Raw genomic sequence first — 18,192 nt, 5'->3', positions numbered from 1 at the left:
CAAATTTCATCAAAAAAACAAAGCTTGTTAATTGATAGGTAGCTTTAGCTTTACTATGGTTAACAAATGTAAACAAACCTTCCCTTTCGGCAGGAATGCTACATTGTTGATAAATATGTTAACCCTTAACCCTACCAAAGTATGGTTTTTATATGGCATGGGTTTAATTTTTACATAACATTAAAATGATGAAAAATATATAGAATTCTTATGAGAAAGTTAGAGTTTGAGGGAAAGTTAAAAAGGCCAGCGATCAGCTGACGAAAGTGAACAAAACTCTTGCTCTCATAATTGAAATTCCATTGCCAAGAATTATGTAGAATTGCAAGTAATTATTGCTCTGTATATCAAATACTATGTACATACAGTATTGTGATATTGCATCCTAATTATATAAAAATATTTTAATTTACATTTCATTGAAAAACTGCTACAGCCTGCTGTTTGGCAGGTTTTACATACAATAATAAATCATAAAAAATATTTTTGTCTTATGTGGGAAAGGAATCATTTTGTCTATCATAAAAGATAGTTATATTATAATTCCATCTTTCATTATGTGAAAATGATAATAACCTGCTGGATTTTTGGAAGGAGGTTAGTTGTCAGTTGCTTATTTCCAACTCAGATGGCATCAGTAGAAGAGCAAATATGTCAGCTGCATGAGGAAGAATGTTTTTTTTATTTTATTTTATTTATTTATTTTTTTTTTTGTAAAGTGGACAAAAACAGTCTTACAGTCTTTTGCAGCTACGTAGTACATATACGCCTCATGCAACAATTTTCGGGGGGGGGTGACACACACCACATTGAAAGGGTTACCTGTCCATTTCCAGTCACTATAAAGTTCTGAGATTCTGTCATCACATAATTGATTGCTTTAAAAAAAGTGAATGAACAGAAGGCTAGTGCATTGTGGAGAGGGTAATGGTTCTCTAAAATTGTTTTTCTGCTATATAGTGGTACTTCGACTTACGAAATTACTCCGTTTCGAGGCGGCCTTCGTATCATGAACTTTTCGTATCTTGAACCGCATTTTACATGTAAAATGCCTAATCCGTTCCAAGCCCTACAAAAACACCCTAGTAAATTTTATAATAAAGCTAAATTGACCAATAAACAATGAAATACTACAACAATTTGGACCATTCAACACCTAACTTAGTACATACTAGTACTAATATATATGTACCTGTAAATAAAGTGTATTAGTATAGTACATGGTATACAAGAAATACTGTACGTACATACGTACGTATGTAGTAAAATGTGGAACCTTACCATTCGAGTGAGGCTATCTCCGAAAGTGGCGACAGAGGAGGACAAACGGCAGAAAACTTCTTATAGTACGTACACTTAACTTTAGAAACACATTAAAAAATGTCAGGAAACATAAACTAAACTTTACGAAACACATTAAGAAAACTGTAACACTTAACTTTACAAAAAACTTAAAATTATTATTATAATTTTTTTTTTTGTACATATTTTTTACAAAATTTCAATTTCTTCACCACTTTCAACTTTCTGTTTTTTTCATAGTATCAATTGGATCTTCCTTTTTGCTTACTCCTACTAAAGGCCTCTTTAAAAAATAACTATCCAAGGAAGATTGCTTCTGCTGCTTTTCAAATGCTCTTGAAACGCTCGGCAAACGTCATCGAACTGCGCAAGCATACGACCTGTGTAAGCCTTTTCGGGGTGTGTCTTTTCTACAAATGATTGCACCTTATGAAAAGCAGCTAGAGCATCCTTAATTTCTGCCGTTGTCATAGGGTCGTCCTCCTCCTCCTCGCCGCTGCTAGAGAACTCTTCTTGAACGACGTTATGTTGCATGGCCTCCAACTCCTTCAGGTCATCCATCGTAAGCTCCTCTTGGTGTCTCTCGAGAAGGTCATTGATGTCGTCCTCCCGTCGATGACCAGCCCCACCCCATGGACTTGCCGAGTGCAACGATCTTGTCAAGATCTGGTTGCGAAACAGTTTCAGGATCGTCAACTGTTCCTGAATCTGCAGCATGAGCTTGGCCCACGTCAAATCCCTCGAAGTCTCTGGCGGATACGGCATCAGGCCAGAGTTTCCTCCACGAAGAATTCAAGGTTCGCCTCGAAACCTCCTGCCAAGCTTGATCGATGAGTCGGATGCATATCACAACATCGAAATGCTCCTTCCAAAATTCACGCAAGGTGAGGTTTGTGGTATCGGTGATGTCAAAACATCTCTTGAAAAGATGTTTTGTATACAGCTTCTTGAAGTTCGATATCACTTGCTGGTCCATGGGCTGGAGGAGAGGGGTGGTGTTGGGTGGAAGATAAAGAACCTTGATGAAGGAATACTCCGCTAGGATATCTTCCTCGAGGCCAGGAGAGTGAGCAGGGGCATTGTCCAACAACAGCAAACATTTCAGAGAGGCGCATCTCTTCCAAGAATTTCTTCATTGTCGGGCTGAAACACAGATTTACCCACTCCATGAACAAAAGTCTCATTACCCAAGCTTTCGCATTAGCCCTTCACATCACCTGAAGCTTCTCCTTTAGCAGTTTGTGGGCCGTGAAGCCTCGAGGAGTCTCCGAATGATAGACAAGTAGGGGCTTCACCTTGCAATCTCCACTGATGTTCGAACAAAGTGCGAGCGTAAGCCTGTCTTTCATAGGCTTATGCCTGGGTAGCTTCTCTTCCTGCGTGATGTACGTCCGACGAGGCATTTTTTTCCAAAAAAGGCTAGTCTCATCACAGTTGAAGACTTGCTGAGACCTGTAGCCTTCCTTGATTGTCATCTCGTTGAACGTCTTAATAAAAGCTTCGGCCGCTTTCGTGTCCGAGCTGGCCGCCTCCCCATGACGCACCACCAAATGGATGCCAGTCCGTTTACGGAATTTTTCGAACCACCCATGAGAAGCCTTGAACTCTGGGGTTGGCGTCGATGTCCCTTCTTCGTCGTCTTTGGCCTGGGCAATCAAATCGCCGAAAATAGCGCTGGCCTTGTGGCAGATTGCCATCTCGGTTATCGTATCGCCAGCGATTTCTTTGTCTTTAATCCAGACAAGCAGCAGCCGTTCCATCTCGTCGCGCACGTGGCTCCTCTTGCTAGACAAAATAGTCACGCCCTTGGAAGGTGTAGCTGCTTTGATGGCATCCTTCTACTTAAGGATGGTGCCTATTGTCGACAGATTTCGGCCATATTCCCTGGCGATCACACTCAATCACATGCCTGCTTCATACTTTTAAATTATCTTCTTTCCTACTTCAATTTTCTTGGGACCCATGACTACATATATACTGTACATAATTAAGTTATGTAGTACGTATACGTATGTAATAAAGTTCTCACACAACACGATAAAGAGTACTACAACGAAATCACTAACGAATTTACGTTAATAAACGAAATCGTATAGAACGAACGAATTACGCATGTTAGTTTGTTTTCCTAATTACTGATCTCTTTCTGTATTTCCCATTACCTTCTGTTGCCTCTTTCAAATAAACACCATATTTTTTGGAAGCTTGAATTTCAAGTCAATAGCCCCTCTGGGCTTGTTCCATATGCATAGCGTTCATCTTTTGCATAATAATAGTAATAACAATGATTATAATACATGGCCAAAAGCACCTGTCCTTAATATGATGGTAGGTAACATGTTCAATGGGTCATACCCATATTGAAATAATAATGATGTATCAAAATGTTAATTCACAATTGCTATAGTAACATTGTCTTAAAGGATTTACTTATAAATGCATCTAAACTCAATCAAGACAAAACTAAAATGATACCCCTACAATGTATTTTCTATACATTTCATAACTTTTGAAGAATCGGTCTGTTTCCAAGCAGCAGGTAAAGGTTAGTTGGCACATAATTAAAGTAATTAATTATTGGAATTGCTGTACCAAATTTATATAAATTTAGTATCTCAAAAATGTTTTATTGTGTGGCATAGCTCACAATTACAAAAAGTACTTTTGTATTCCCTTAGGAAAATGGCAAACATCATGACAGTTTTCCTCAACACCTGTGATGTCACTATTGGTGGAGTAATATACCCATTAGGAATAGATCTGCATGAGTGTATTCCCTTTAATACTAAGAGAACCCTGACATAAAAAATAACTGGGGAACTTCTAAATTACGGTGGACCCCCCTTATTCGTTGGGGATGCATCTCCCCTCCCCCCCCCCCCCCCCCCCCCCCCTCACCTCCCCCCCCCCCCCCCCCCCCCCCCCCCCCCCCCCCCCCCCCCCCCCCCCCCCCCACCCCCCCCCCCCCCCCCCCCCCCCGAGCAAATAGCTGGAATCCGCAAATACTTGGAACCCCATATAAAAACGCTAAGAAACTACCTATTTTGTTAGTTCAAACGTTTAGAAAAAGAAAAAAACTAAAAAATGAATATAAAGTGGACCCAATATTCGCATTCTCCAGATTCCCAGACTCTCACATTCGCGGAAAATTCGCATGTTTGCAGTATTTATCTCTGGGAAATATCCACAAATTCCTTTTATTTTTTTATTTTTTTATTTTATTTTTTTATCATAAAATGCACTTTGTGAAAAAACTTAAAAATACCAGGTGTAAAAATTTTTAGTGGGTTTTTCTTGAGTTTTAACTAACAAAATAGGTGGTTTTAAACATTTTTTAGGGGTTCCAACTATTCACGGGGTCTAATATTCATGGGGGGAGTTGTCTGGTACGCATCCCTTGTGAATACGGGGGGACCACTGTATCTGGTTTTTTTAAATAGTTTTGTTATAAAAAGTACATTTAATCATGAAATTAATATGAAAATAGAGTAATTTGTGGATATTTCTCATAGAAAAATACTGTGAATACACATTTCCTACAAATAATGGCTGGATATGGTTCATAGAGAAATCCACAAATATGTGAGTTAATCTTGAGAACACGAATGGGGGTGGGGTCCACTGTATAGCGAAATATATAGACAAGTTTGATTATAGAATATTACAAAGGATATATAGAGGCAGCCCCTGTTGATCGGTGTGGGTTCTGTTCCGATGAGCTTGATGACTAGCAAAAATTGCCATTAACCAAAACTCGGCAATTTATGATGTTTTGGCGCTGATAATCAGATCTTGGTGCCAATTACTGGTTAACCCTTAGAGTGCGGCTGTTACCCCTGAGCGACGACAGACAATTGTATTGGAAGGGCGAGTGTCAACGCGGGTTGACCACCATAGAAAAATGTTTACCCTTAAAATTTCTAATCCATTTTCTTTGATTTACAATCATAGAAAACCTGATGGCATTATCTAGCACCATCTATTGGTGGCATCCCGAAACATGACAATAGCAAAACTCAATGTTTATGCCAAGCTGGGCAAGAGATGACTTGTATCTTGTTTGTTTATTCTTCAAAAATTTGTATTTTTTACATATTAGTGCATTTTTTGTGTTATGAATCAATGCTGGTTGAAAGTAATGTTTTGTTAAGTAACCACAAGCTTATGTAATAGTAAAATGAATCAGATATATTGGCCAGATTCTCAGTGTTATTGTTGGGCCCTTTAACTGGCCATTTAAATTTTGAGCCTTTTAATTGATTGTAGATATACACAAATATATGAATCGGTAATTTATTTATGTGTGTTTATGTTAGGCTATATAAAGATATATAGTACTTATCTACTGGCTATATAAAGACATATACTTATCTAGTCCCTGGGTTACGATGGGGGTTCCGTTCTTGAGAGCGTTGTAAGCCAAAATTTGTTGTAAGCCGGAACATTGTCAAAAATTTAAGAAAACCTTACTTTTAATGCTTTGGGTGCATTAAAAAGTATATACGTAAACTGCATTTTCATTTGCATTTTTCATAAAAAAAAACTCCAAATATTGATTATTTTGCATTTTTGGAGTCATATTTCTTCTGGAACATGCGTTGTAAACCTGGAAATAATTTCTGATAAATATAGTTGAAAAGCGTTGTAACCTCGGGATGTTGTAAGCCAAACCCGTCGTAAGATGGGGACTGCCTGTATATGTAAATCTATATAATATATATAAATAGAGAAACAGAGGAAGAAGTAAAAAGAGAAAGAGAGAGGGGGATTTTCCAAGTTGAGACATACTTGCTAGAGTTTTTTTTTAGGTAGGCTAGGATTCATGGATTTTGCTTGGAAATAAATAAAAATGCATTTTAGAGGGCTGGGCTTCGTGGACGTTGTCTGGGAAATGAAAAATGAGTACTGATTGATTTAGCCAGTTTATTTGGAAAGTGTTGAAAAGTTAGTACTGACTGAGCAATGCAAACTAAACTCATAACACCAGTCATTATTATTTTTTCTTGCATTTCCTGTCTTGCTTTTGCTTTCACATGCACGGTTGTGTAGGTTAGAATACTTTTGGTTTTCTGCTTTAGTTTTATATTTTTATGTAAGATAATGTTTGTCTTATTTGTTTTTGTATCACTCACACAGCTATGTAACCTATGCTTGCTGTGTAGGTTAGCTTAGTTTTTCATACCATTTGTGATGCCAAAACTGGACACCTTATAATTTCAATTTATACACAGGTAAAGAAACAGTTAATCAACACCCTAGTGAAGGTGGGTTGGGTACCAAGGTTACCTTAACATTACTTAAAAAGTTAGAAAATAAAGGCCATATACTCGTTGTGGATAACTTTTACACTCGTGTAGAGCTTTTTAGTAAGGTAAGGGAGAGAGGTGTGGGTGCTTGTGGCACTGTTCATGTAAATAGAAAGGGTCTGCCAAAGGAAATGGGAAGAGCTAAAATGAAAAAAGAACTTCCAGTAATATGGACAAATAATGAAAATACAATGGTAGCAGCAACATGGCAGGACACAGGCAAAGTGAACATGTTGTCAACTGTTGGAGGTTCAGGTGTGACAGGGGTAACAATAAAATGAAAAAAAAAAAAGTGATAGAATTGTATGTAAACCATCTGTTCAACTTATAATTTTAGTCGGAGAAAGAAGAAATAGTATCAGGTTATATAGCATTTTGTTATAGACGTGGCCTTCATGGATGCAAAAATAGCTTATGGTATCCAAAATCCTAATAAAAATCTAAGTCAAGAGGAAATTCAGAGAACAAGTAGTAAATGGATTGTTGGAAGGTTATTCAAAAAGGCACTGATTGTAATGAGGAGACTGGAATCACCATTATCAAGCAATGTAAAAACACCACACAAACAAACCATTTTCAAGCAGACTCACAGGCAGGCATTTCATTGCTCGTTTTGTAGACAAAAAAACCACAAACCTGATTGTATTGTTTGCAGTATAAGAAGTACTGACTGCTGCTTGAAGAAAAAAGGGCAGTGCAAAAGAAGACAAACAACTTTGTGTATTTTTCCATGCTTCAAAATATACCAAATGTAAACAAGTACAAAAAGACATGCGAATGTAAAAAGCTATGCAAAAATAGTGGTTAGCTGAGGTTTTGTTTTAAGAGTTTTCCAAATGAAAATACCCATCTATTAGAATTATTTGTACATGATTCTTATAGATGAAAGTATAATAAGAAAAGAGTTGTTTTCATATACAGTGGTACCTTGTTTGTCAAACCTTTATGTCAAACTTTCCGTTTTTCAAACAAAGTTTTTGAGAAAATTTGAACAAAATTTTCGAGAAAATTTTGTATCAGTTGTCGAACAAATGCTCGTACGTCGAACTGGCTGATTATCAAGTTTATACTTGTATTTGATGACCCACTGGGCCTTACAAGTTAAACTGTATTAACGATAATCATATTCGACAAAATAAATAAAAGTATAAAGCATTTAATATAAAATTTTGCTTTCAGTATTACATTTAGCACAAAAGTATAAAATCGTACGTAACTGCGGTGACTTCACGCCCAGCTCATTTGCGACTGAACAACGGAGCGTTGATATGTCGAGGAGAGAGGAGAAGAGCGAGTTAAAATATTATTGTATGTATGTAAAAGCAATAACAATTCACATACTAAAGGGAATTTCCCAATAAATTTAATATAATGATAAAATATGAATACAAAAAAAAATAAAAAAAGGTCTTAATTGAGCCAGTGTTCTGTGTGCTGAGTGAGATGGTCTAATTGAACAGTATTAACAAAATAATAAATAAAAGAACAAAGCTTTTCACAATAAAATTTAGCATAAATGATTAACAAAATCATTCGTCATTGCGGTGATACATAGCTTACTTGAGGTAGAGGGAGGGAGCGTTTATATTTTTGAGGAATGATGAATGAATGAATTATTTTAAGTTGTCGTGCGTCATGGTGTTGTTGAGGAGAGAAGAGACAGTAAAATCTTTACTATATGTACGTAAAAGCAGTACCAATTCACATAAAAAAATATTATTTCACAATAAATTTAACATTATGATAAAACGTGAAAATGATATGCAATACAGTAAAAAGAAAAAGAAAAAAAAAGCTTGCTCGAGTCAGTGTTCAGTGCGCTGAGAGAGAGAGAGAGAGAGAGAGAGAGAGAGAGAGAGAGAGAGAGAGAGAGAGAGAGAGAGAGAGAGAGAGAGAGAAGCACTCGATCTACCCAAATCACTTTTTATTTTTGTTACGGTAAAATACCTATCTTGTGACAATTGCTTTTTATGAATTTTTACTATGTAAAAATAACTAAGCTCTGTAAAAAAAATTCCTTGTGAGAAGTTATTTTATCTCATTCCTTTTCTTGCATTCTTGACTTATTACTTATTTGTTTGCAAAATTCTCGTGTTTATTTTAGTAGTCTGCCGTTTGCCAAAAGTAAGTCCATGCATTGTAGCATAATTAATCTCCTTCATGTACTTAAGATCCAAGTGTAAACACGCTGATTACTCTCACTCTCTCTCTCTCTCTCTCTCTCTGACACACAATCGGACACACGCACACTATTGATTACTACTTTGATTATCCTTGTACGTAACATGCGAATAAGGTTGATTTTAATAAAGTTGATTTTATTATCAACCTTTACATATTGCAACCAATTTCGTTTCCTCAAAGGGTTCCTGTCTCTCCTCCCTCTATCCCCCAGCCGGCTGGTGCCATTTTTACCAAACAGTTCGTAAATCGTACACAGAATAAATAAAATTTCGAAAATTTTACTTCATATAACGTACTGTTTCATTACTTTACAGTCTTATTTTAACTTTTGAACACATTAATATTAGAAAAAATGTGAAAAGGGGGACTTTTTGGGTTGGCTGGAACAAATTATCCTGATTCCCATTATTTCTTATGGGGGTATTTGTTTCATATTTTGAACAAATCGTACTTCGAACAGCCTTCTGGAATGGATTAAGTTCAAAGTACGAGGTACTACTGTATAATGCTCTAAGTACTTTTCAATTTCATTCTGGTGTCTATATCATATATGAGGTCCTCTCCTGTTATTTTCTTAATAAAAATTGAACTGCATAAAATAAAAGCTATATTGCAAATTCTTCTCCAGTCTTTCTTGCAACACTACAAAATCTCATAAAAGCAATACGTAAATGGGTAACTATTTCACAAAAGAAAAAATAGTTTTAGTATAGAGTTATTTATCAAGAAATGGTTGCAAATTCAATCCACATGCCTTTTCTTTAGTTTTAGCTCCCTCCAGAAAACTCTGGGTCAAGAATTATAATGCACTTCAAAGTTTTTATTTTTTTTATTTTACCATTTTTCTGAAAAAATAGTATTATTTAGGACTTTAATCACATTAAAAAAATGTCAAATTTGAAAAACAGGTCCTGTTCTTATAGCAAGAGGTATATGAAGCCAATTGGATCATTTTCTTTTTTTATGAAATTTTACTCACCCAGGGGAAAAGTTCCAAATGCATATTGACGCAATCTAAGGGTTATGGCAGTTACATCATAGCCTAGTGATTTACTCCTAACTTTTCACCTTGCAGGAGACCTACGGGCTCCCAGTTTTGACAAATGTAAGCCTATCCATTGAATTTTAAAGAACTCAAACTTTCTATAGGGTTTTAAAACTATGTACTTAGCTTCCGTGGTGTTATGATTGGACAAATGCAATGTCGAACACTACTTCTGAAGCAAATACTGGGGACACATAGGCTCTGTGTCAGACCAAAGTGTAAGAGAAAGATAGCTGAAGTATGTGCTGTTGTCACATCAGTGTGACTAGAGTAAAATAAAACTGAGGTACCATAGTTGTTGTAGGACAGGTTAGAACCCTCTTGTCCTGAGTCCTGTATATTCTGTCACTGTGCCGACTAGCACTATACTGGCCAAGACCAACTATAAGAGAATTCTTTTGAGATTGGTTGGTTCATCTTATGAGGTACTCCTTTGAGGATGAACAGTGGTTATGCTATCAAAAAATTTTTAATACTGATACGTACTGTAGAACAGGTACTGTACTAGGATATTATGTATGTAATAGGCCATTGAAATATTTTGAAAGTACTTGTTCCTAAAAAAAAAAAACAACTTTCAAGAAGCATACCTAGCACAAAGTGAGTTCTGTTCCAAAGTATATAAGTTAAAGGCAGATGTATTATTGACAGTTAAATAGAATAGTTTTGTTCTTTTTAATTCAAAGGAATTTCTCTTTCAGTGGTGCATCTCACAGCATGTTTGGTGAAATGAAGACTATTGATCAGGAAAAACCGCTCTCTACCAGTTCTCGTAACAATAACAATAACAACAAGAATACCTTCCGTGATGATGACATTGATGATGACTTTGAAACTATCATACGATTCTCCTCAGGTCCTCCAAAGTGAGTATTACCCTTTCAGAAAAAAATGTATAAGACTGCATAAATCATGTAAATCATGTGTAATTCCCTCACAATTGCTTGAAATCATATTTCAGAAAAATTTTTCCATGTGTGTGGCTGTGAAAAAATGTCTCCAGAGAGAATATTTAGATTTATAGTGAATTTAAAAAAAAAAAAAAACTCCTTCCCTCCGCGCGCGGATTCTCCGCTGCAAATCTCCAAAATGCGTACGTCGCATTCTCGGAATATTTGCTCTGTTTCATAACAGGCGTTTCATAGAGTTTTATATATGAAAATGTGCGCAATTTCATGTAGAATACAAAAAAATGTAAGATTGTAGCTTTTCTCATTTTTTAAATATTTGCATTTAAAAAAATATATAAAAAAATTCGACATTCGGTCAACTATAACTTGTCCGAAATGGTCAAAAACTGCAATTGTAAGCTAAAAATCTTACAGTATAGTAATAATCAATCATTTATCTTCATTTTGAAACAAATTGGAAGTCTTTAGAACAATATTTAGATTTATGGTGAATTTAAAAAAAAAAATTTTTTACATACGCACGTTACGAATTCATGCATCATTTTGTGATAATATTTTCTCTTGTGTTGCTTTGATCATTTTACAATGTGTTATATACCAAAATGATCACAATTTAGTGTACAATACAACAACAAAAAATTAACTCGTTAGCTTCAACCGTTTTGCTCACAGCGTGATTTGAATACAATTATATATGAAATTTTGTTTTCGCGCTATCATATATCGCATTATTTATATGTGATAATGATATTTTTTCATTTCTGATGGTTGCATACTAAACTTCAGGCAATGAAAAACAAAAGGAGCCAAAAATGAACTCTTAATCTTTAAAACTAAGAGCGCTGTGATTTTTTGAAAAATATATTTTTTCCGCTTCGGCGTTCACTTCAAGACCCCCTAGGCATACGGGAGACGATTTTTATTATACCCCTTAGGCGTTTAAGGGATAATATAATTTCAAAGTTATCTTAAACATATTAAAAAAATATACCTACAGCCAATAACAGAGAGAGAGAGAGAGAGAGAGAGAGAGAGAGAGAGAGAGAGAGAGAGAGACCATTGAATGGCAACATCATATATCTGACCATCAGGAGTGAAATTATGAATTATTTCTGAGAGAGAGAGATAGAGAGAGACACGAAATAACTCCTAGATTTCGACTCCTTCCCCTCTGCCAATGCGTATATCAAATTGTCATTTACTCCTCTGCCCTCCTTCCTCCAAGTGGATAAAAAGACTGGGAGTCACTTTTTTTTTTTTTTTTTGTTAATCTTATTAATATTTTGAAAAATTCGTTTTTTATTAGGTAAAATTCATTTATTTGATACTTCACAAAATAAAACTTTAACCGAGAGAGAGAGAGAGAGAGAGAAGATGAGACGGCGGAGAGAGAGAGAGACGGAAGAGAGAGAGAGAGAGAGAGAGAGAGAGAATTGCATACAAACCATTAAATTCGGTGGCCATTATATGGCAAAGTTCCCCTCCCCTGTCACAATACTTGACGTATTTGACAGCTTCCTGAGTTCGAGCTTCTCTGGAGTTGAGAGAAGGGAATGGATACAGAGAAAGACAAAGGGAAGAATTTTCATTTGAAATTACATTTTTGTTTATTATTATTATTATTATTATTATTATTATTATTATTATTATTATTATTATTATTATTATTATTTGAAGGTAGGAGACCCTCTCTCAAACATGTTTTGTTAAAGAGGATGGCAGCTTCAGTGGAATTGATTTTATATATGGTCTTTTCAATTCTTCTTCTTATTCTCTTCTCATCAGGGCTGATATTTGCTAATAGCTAGCCGATGTTCATATTCTGGTTAAGGAAATGTCCTCTAAAAATACTAATTTATTCATATGATAATTAAAAGTGGCATATGGTCGCCGTAGAGTTTACAAATTTTAGTCTGGACGTTGTCTAAGGGTGCAATGGAATTCCAGTGTTTCCAACTGTATCTTCGGTTCATTTTCAAGGAAGGGTGAGCTTGAACTGACTGGATTGGGGTTGTTCGCTGGTATTTATCGTATCTTGGGTACTCTGTCTGGTGAGAGCTGAGTTTTCATTGGCTGAACAGGGGATTAAGTCCCTGAGTCCAAGCAGTCTTCCAGAGGTAGATGCTCGCACTGGTCTTCGTGTGCGGACACTGGAGACTCGGAGGGTAGTATTGGGAAGGTCATTACCGGTAGATAGGGCCACCTGATTGGTCCGTTCAATCGACTCTGGGGTGCTGGCAGGCGGCGCCCTACGCGCCACCATCGGGAGGAGCAAAGTCGCTTTTGAGTGGTGTTGAGGCTGGGTCTTTCCTTCCCGATGTGTAGGCCCTCCAAGAGGCGGAGGCGACAGTGGTCTGCCGCCTTATCGATAATCCCAGTACAGTTAATACCTTGGGTTACGAATTTAATCCGTTCCAGAACCTGCTTTGTAACCTAAAAATTTGTAACCTAAATGGATTTTCCCATAAGAATGTTATAAAAAGCAAATAATGCGTTCCACCCGACCATGAATGACCATTTCAATTCATATTTTTCCATTTATTTTTGTTCACTAAGGTTGAAAATTCGTGTAGGAATTACATAAAATTATAAAATTGAAGAATGAAATTAAATATAAACACTAGATTTCATACATTCAACTTCCCTGTCAGATATATACTTAGGTATAGACTCCGTTGTCCCCGACAGAAATTCGAATTTCGCGGCACACGCTACAGGTAGGTCAGGTGATCTACCGCCCTGCCGCTGGGTGGCAGGAATAGGAACCATTACCGTTCTAGAACCAGATTTTCTCTGTCGCCGGTTCTAGTAACATCGTTGCTAGTTCCTCCTGACTTTGACTTTCGTGTTTCATCGCTGTTGATCTTCTAGACTGATATTTTTGGTGATGTATTGGATCTCTGGCTTGGCATACGCTTTTGTGGCTGTTTTTTGGATTTGGATTTGGATTTTTCCTAGAATGTCTGACACTAGTTTTTCGTTCAGAGTGTGTGTGGATGAAAGTTGTAGTGTGAGACTACCGAAAGCTTCGGTAGACCCTCACACTACTTGTAAAAGATGTAGAGGGAATGAATGTTCACAATCTAATACATGTGCTGAATGTAAGAATTTAAATGAGGAGGAATGGAAGGTTCTTAACTCATATTTGAGAAAATTGGAAAGGGATAGGGCTAGAAAAGCCTCTTCCAAAAGTCTGAGTAGGTCGGTCTCTAACGAGCCAGTTAGTAGTCTAGTACCTATCTCTAATGTAATTGCTTCCTCCCATACAGCATTACCTTCTCAATTATCAGATTCTGCAAGTTCGGCATCGGAAATTGCAAATTTGAAGGCTTCCCTTTTGAAGATGGAACGCAAATTGAAGGATTTAGAAGGTAAGCAAAGTGAAAGTGTTCCCAGTGAAGTGGAGGGTGCGTCTGATCGGCTCTGTCTCGCTCCCAGGTCTAGACCTCTTCCAAGCTCCCAAGCCCAGAGGAGAAGGAATTTCGAAAGCCGTACGGAGGTTTCAGAGAATCCCCACCGGTCAGGCGTCCCCTCGGCAGGATCTGTAGTAGCGTCCCAGACTGCCAAGGATAGCCGTTGGAAAGGCATCCTGAAACAGTGTTTTTCGTCATCCGATTCTTCTTCAAAGAAAGGATGAAGTTCTGACAAGCTGTCGAGACCTTCTAAAAGATCATGGAATTCGCCAGCTTTGGATTCTAGCTCAGAAAGTTTTCTGGAAGACTATCCACCGGAAAAGAAGAGGAAAGAGATCTATTCATCAAATCCTCCTTCCCCTAGATCGGATACGGAGAAAGAAGATGCTGCTACGAAGATCCTAAAAGAAATGCAACAGCAAATATCTTCGTAGGTTGGAGTATTGAAGAAGGATCCTCCTCGGAGAAAGGACTGCTTCCTTCCCGTTAAAAAATCCCGTCCAGTAGAAGTCTCTGACAGCTCGGACGAGGCGCCTGCCAGGCACAAAATGCCTACGAGGCGAGAGGATCCAACCAATATTCATAAGTACAGAAAGGCGCCTGAGGCTCCTACCAGGCGCCGGGCGCCTGAGGCGCCTACCAGCCGCGAGAAACCATCCAGGAATGATACATCATCCAAGTGCCAGGCGCCATGAACCAGGATCTCCAGCTTCATCTGACATGGAGTTAGAAGTTGACCGGGAGGCTCCTCTTTTCGCAGGATCAGTTTTCGCCTGACAGGGGCTCGAGATGTCGCACAGGCGGCCGTAGCCCTTGTCAGGATGTGGCTGATTCTGTGAGAGGTTTTGCGCATTCAAGACCTTCTCCTGATAGGGACGCTAGTTGTCGCACAGGTGGCCGTCGTCCATCAGGACAGTCTTAATGTGAATAAGGGCAAATTGCAGGATCGGCCTTCTCCTGGCAGGGACTCAAGATGTCGCACAGGTGGCCGTAGCCCTTGTCAGGTTAGAGTCAGTACTGCTAAGAGCCCCTCACCTTGCTTAGGAGTCCTCCTCCGGTTGCTCATTCTTCTCCTAATGTGACTGGACAGGATATGGAAGATGTGTCAGACTCGGAAGCAAATAAGGGGGCAGGTCTTTCAGACTATAAGACCTTAGCAGCCCTCTTATTGAAAGAGTTTGGAGAGTCTCTGAGTCCTGCTGCCCCTCCTTCTCCTCGGTCTTTATTCTCAAGTACGAGGACTTCAAAGTCATCCTCTTTTTTGAAGGTGCAACCTACCATCTCAATGAAGAGGGCTTTGCATGCCTTCGGGAATTGGTTAAAATCCAAAGAGGAGACGGGGAAGACTGTGTTTACCTGTCCCCCTTCCAGACTATCAGGAAGGAGAGGGATTTGGTATAACACATGAGAAGCAATGGGACTCGCTCTCCCTGCTTCTGCAGACGCAGACTTCTCTACATTAGTGGACTCGTCAAGAAGACATGCGCTTCCATCTGCGAAAACAAATTGGACTATGTCAGAAATGGACCATCTCCTCAAGGGAGTATTCCATGTCTTGTAAGTTTTTAACTTCTTAGACTGGTCCCTTGGGGCTTTGGCCAAGAAGACGCAAGACCCCGATTTCTTGGAACCTGAAGTCCTACATAGCGTACTGGCCTGTATGGACAAGGCGGTTCAAGATGGATCAGCAGAAGTGGCATCCCTTTTCGGGGCAGGAATTCTCAAAAAGAGGGCTGTCTTCAGCTCAGTTTTGACAAAAGCGGTCTCTCCCGTTCAGAGGGCGTCTCTCTTATACGCCCCTCTTTCGAAGCAGCTTTTACCTTCTCAGTTAGTGAGGGATATTTCTCACTCGCTGACTGAGAAGGCAACGCAGGACTTGCTAGTGCAATCAGCGAAGAAGTCAAGACCAGCTGTTCCTGCCATGAAGAGGGAGTCAAGAAGTGCTCAGCCGCCCTTTCGAGGGAGCTCATCAGGCAGAGCCCCTAGGAAAAGAGGATCAGAAAGAAGAGGAAGGTCTTCTTCCATTAGAGCAACAAAGAAGACCAAATGAGATACCAGTCCTCCAAGCACCAGTGGGGGCCAGGCTGCTGAAGTTTTCAGAACCTTCGCCTCGAGACAAGTAGATTCTTGGTCTCTGGAAATACTCAAGAAAGGATATCTCGTCCCCTTCAGAACAGACCTCCATTGACGACGACACCGAGGGAGCTGTCAGCGAGGTACAAAGATCCTGCAAAAAGGGAATCCCTGTTATATCTGGTACAGCAAATGTTGGAGAAGGAGGCCATCGAGACAGTGCAGGATCCTCACTCCCGGGGCTTTTACAATCGCCTTTTCTTAGTGCTGAAAGCTTTGGGAGGGTGGAGGCCTTTGCTGGACGTGAGCGCATTGAACCGCTTCGTGGAGAAGACAAAGTTCTCCATGGAGACTTCCAACTCGGTCCTTGCGGCTCTGCGTCCAGGAGATTGGATGGTCTCCCTCGACCTGCAGGACGCTTACTTTCACGTCCCCCTGCATCCTTCATCGAGAAAATATCTTCGATTCATGGTGCAGGGCAGGATTTACCAATTCAGGGCTTTGTGCTTCGGCCTCTCGACGGCTCCTCAAGTGTTTACGGCATTGATGAGGAATGTAGCAAGATGGCTACATCTGAAGGGGGTGAGAATATCACTCTATTTGGACGACTGGCTCATAAGAGCGAGATCGAGACAGCAGTGTTTGGAGGACTTGGAAACAACTCTAGATCTAGTGAAATCACTCGGATTGCTCATGAACCTCGAGAAATCTCAGACGATCCCCAGCCAGGACATAGTCTATCTGGGGATTCGGATGGATTCTCGGGGTTTTCGAGCATTTCCATCCCAAGATAGGATTGCTCGAGGATTGGAGAAGGTCTAGGCCTTCCTAGAGAAAGAGCGAAGCTCAGCGAGGGAATGGCTCAGTCTTCTGGGCCCTTTCGTCGCTAGAGCAGTTCGTTTCTCTGGGGAGGCTGCACATAATACCTCTGCAGTTCTACCTGAGGAGAATGTGGAACAGGAAGACAGGAGGACTGCCAGATTCTTTTCCTCTGCAACAAAATATCAAGAGCCACTTGCGATGGTGGTTAAACCCTCTGATAAAGAACGAGGGAGCGTCCTTGTCTCTGCGGAACTCTCGCCTAGTGTTGTTCTCCGACGCCTCGGAAACAGGATGGGGAGCAACACTAGGGACGAAGGAAGTGTCAGGCATCTGGACGAGAGAACAGATGTCCTGGCACATAAATGCGAATGAGCTTCTAGCCATTCATTTGGCTCTGAGGCATTTCGAAGAGGATGTCAGAGGCGTGGTGGTCCAGGTCAACTTGGACAACACCACGGCTCTGGCATACTTCAGAAAGCAGGGGGGGACGCACTCTTTCTCCCTATACGAGTTAACAAGAGCTCTATTAATCTGGGCGGAGGAACGAAAAATAGTACTCCTAACAAGATTCGTTCAAGGAGGGAGGAATATAAGAGCAGACAGACTGAGCAGGAAGAACCAGGTCCTTCCTACAGAATGGACCCTTCATCCAGAAGTCTGCCAGAAACTGTGGTCTCTATGGGGGAAACCTCAAATAGACCTGTTTGCGACGTTCCTCTCCAGAAGGATGGAGAACTTCTGCTCGTTAGGGGAGGATCCCAGAGCCATAGCAATCGATGCCCTTCTCATGGATTGGTCGGGCATAGATGCGTACGCTTTTCCCCCGTTCAAGATACTGGGGGAAGTGATAAGGAAGTTCGTGTCCTCGGAAGGAACGAGGATGACACTAATCGCTCCCTTTTGGCCCGCTCGAGAATGGTTCACAGAGGTACTGGAGTGGACGGTGGACTTCCCCAGATCTCTTCCCGAAAGGACAGATCTGCTCAGACAACCCCACTTCGAGAGGTATCACAAAAACATCCACACTCTCGCCCTGACTGCCTTTCGACTATTGAAAGATTGGTCAGAGCGAGAGGCTTTTCTCGTAAGGCTGCAAGAGCAATTGCAAGAGCACGAAGATCCTCTACCATGCCGAT

The 18,192-nt window shown here is 39.6% G+C and overlaps 1 protein-coding gene across 1 annotated transcript in view; it reads left to right on the top strand.

Moving 5' to 3' along the window:
- The window catches only part of LOC135196942 (ADP-ribosylation factor GTPase-activating protein 2-like), a 249,271-nt gene that overhangs the window by 190,733 nt on the left and 40,346 nt on the right, over positions 1-18,192 (top strand). The window contains 1 exon segment of the mRNA XM_064223786.1: positions 10,539-10,703. Coding sequence (XP_064079856.1) covers positions 10,539-10,703 — 165 coding nt within the window.

The sequence above is a fragment of the Macrobrachium nipponense genome, chromosome 18, assembly GCF_015104395.2.
Source record: "Macrobrachium nipponense isolate FS-2020 chromosome 18, ASM1510439v2, whole genome shotgun sequence".
Taxonomy (NCBI): domain Eukaryota; kingdom Metazoa; phylum Arthropoda; class Malacostraca; order Decapoda; family Palaemonidae; genus Macrobrachium; species Macrobrachium nipponense.
Note: the sequence above shows the minus strand (reverse complement) of the source record. Positions and strands in the feature narration are given on the sequence as shown.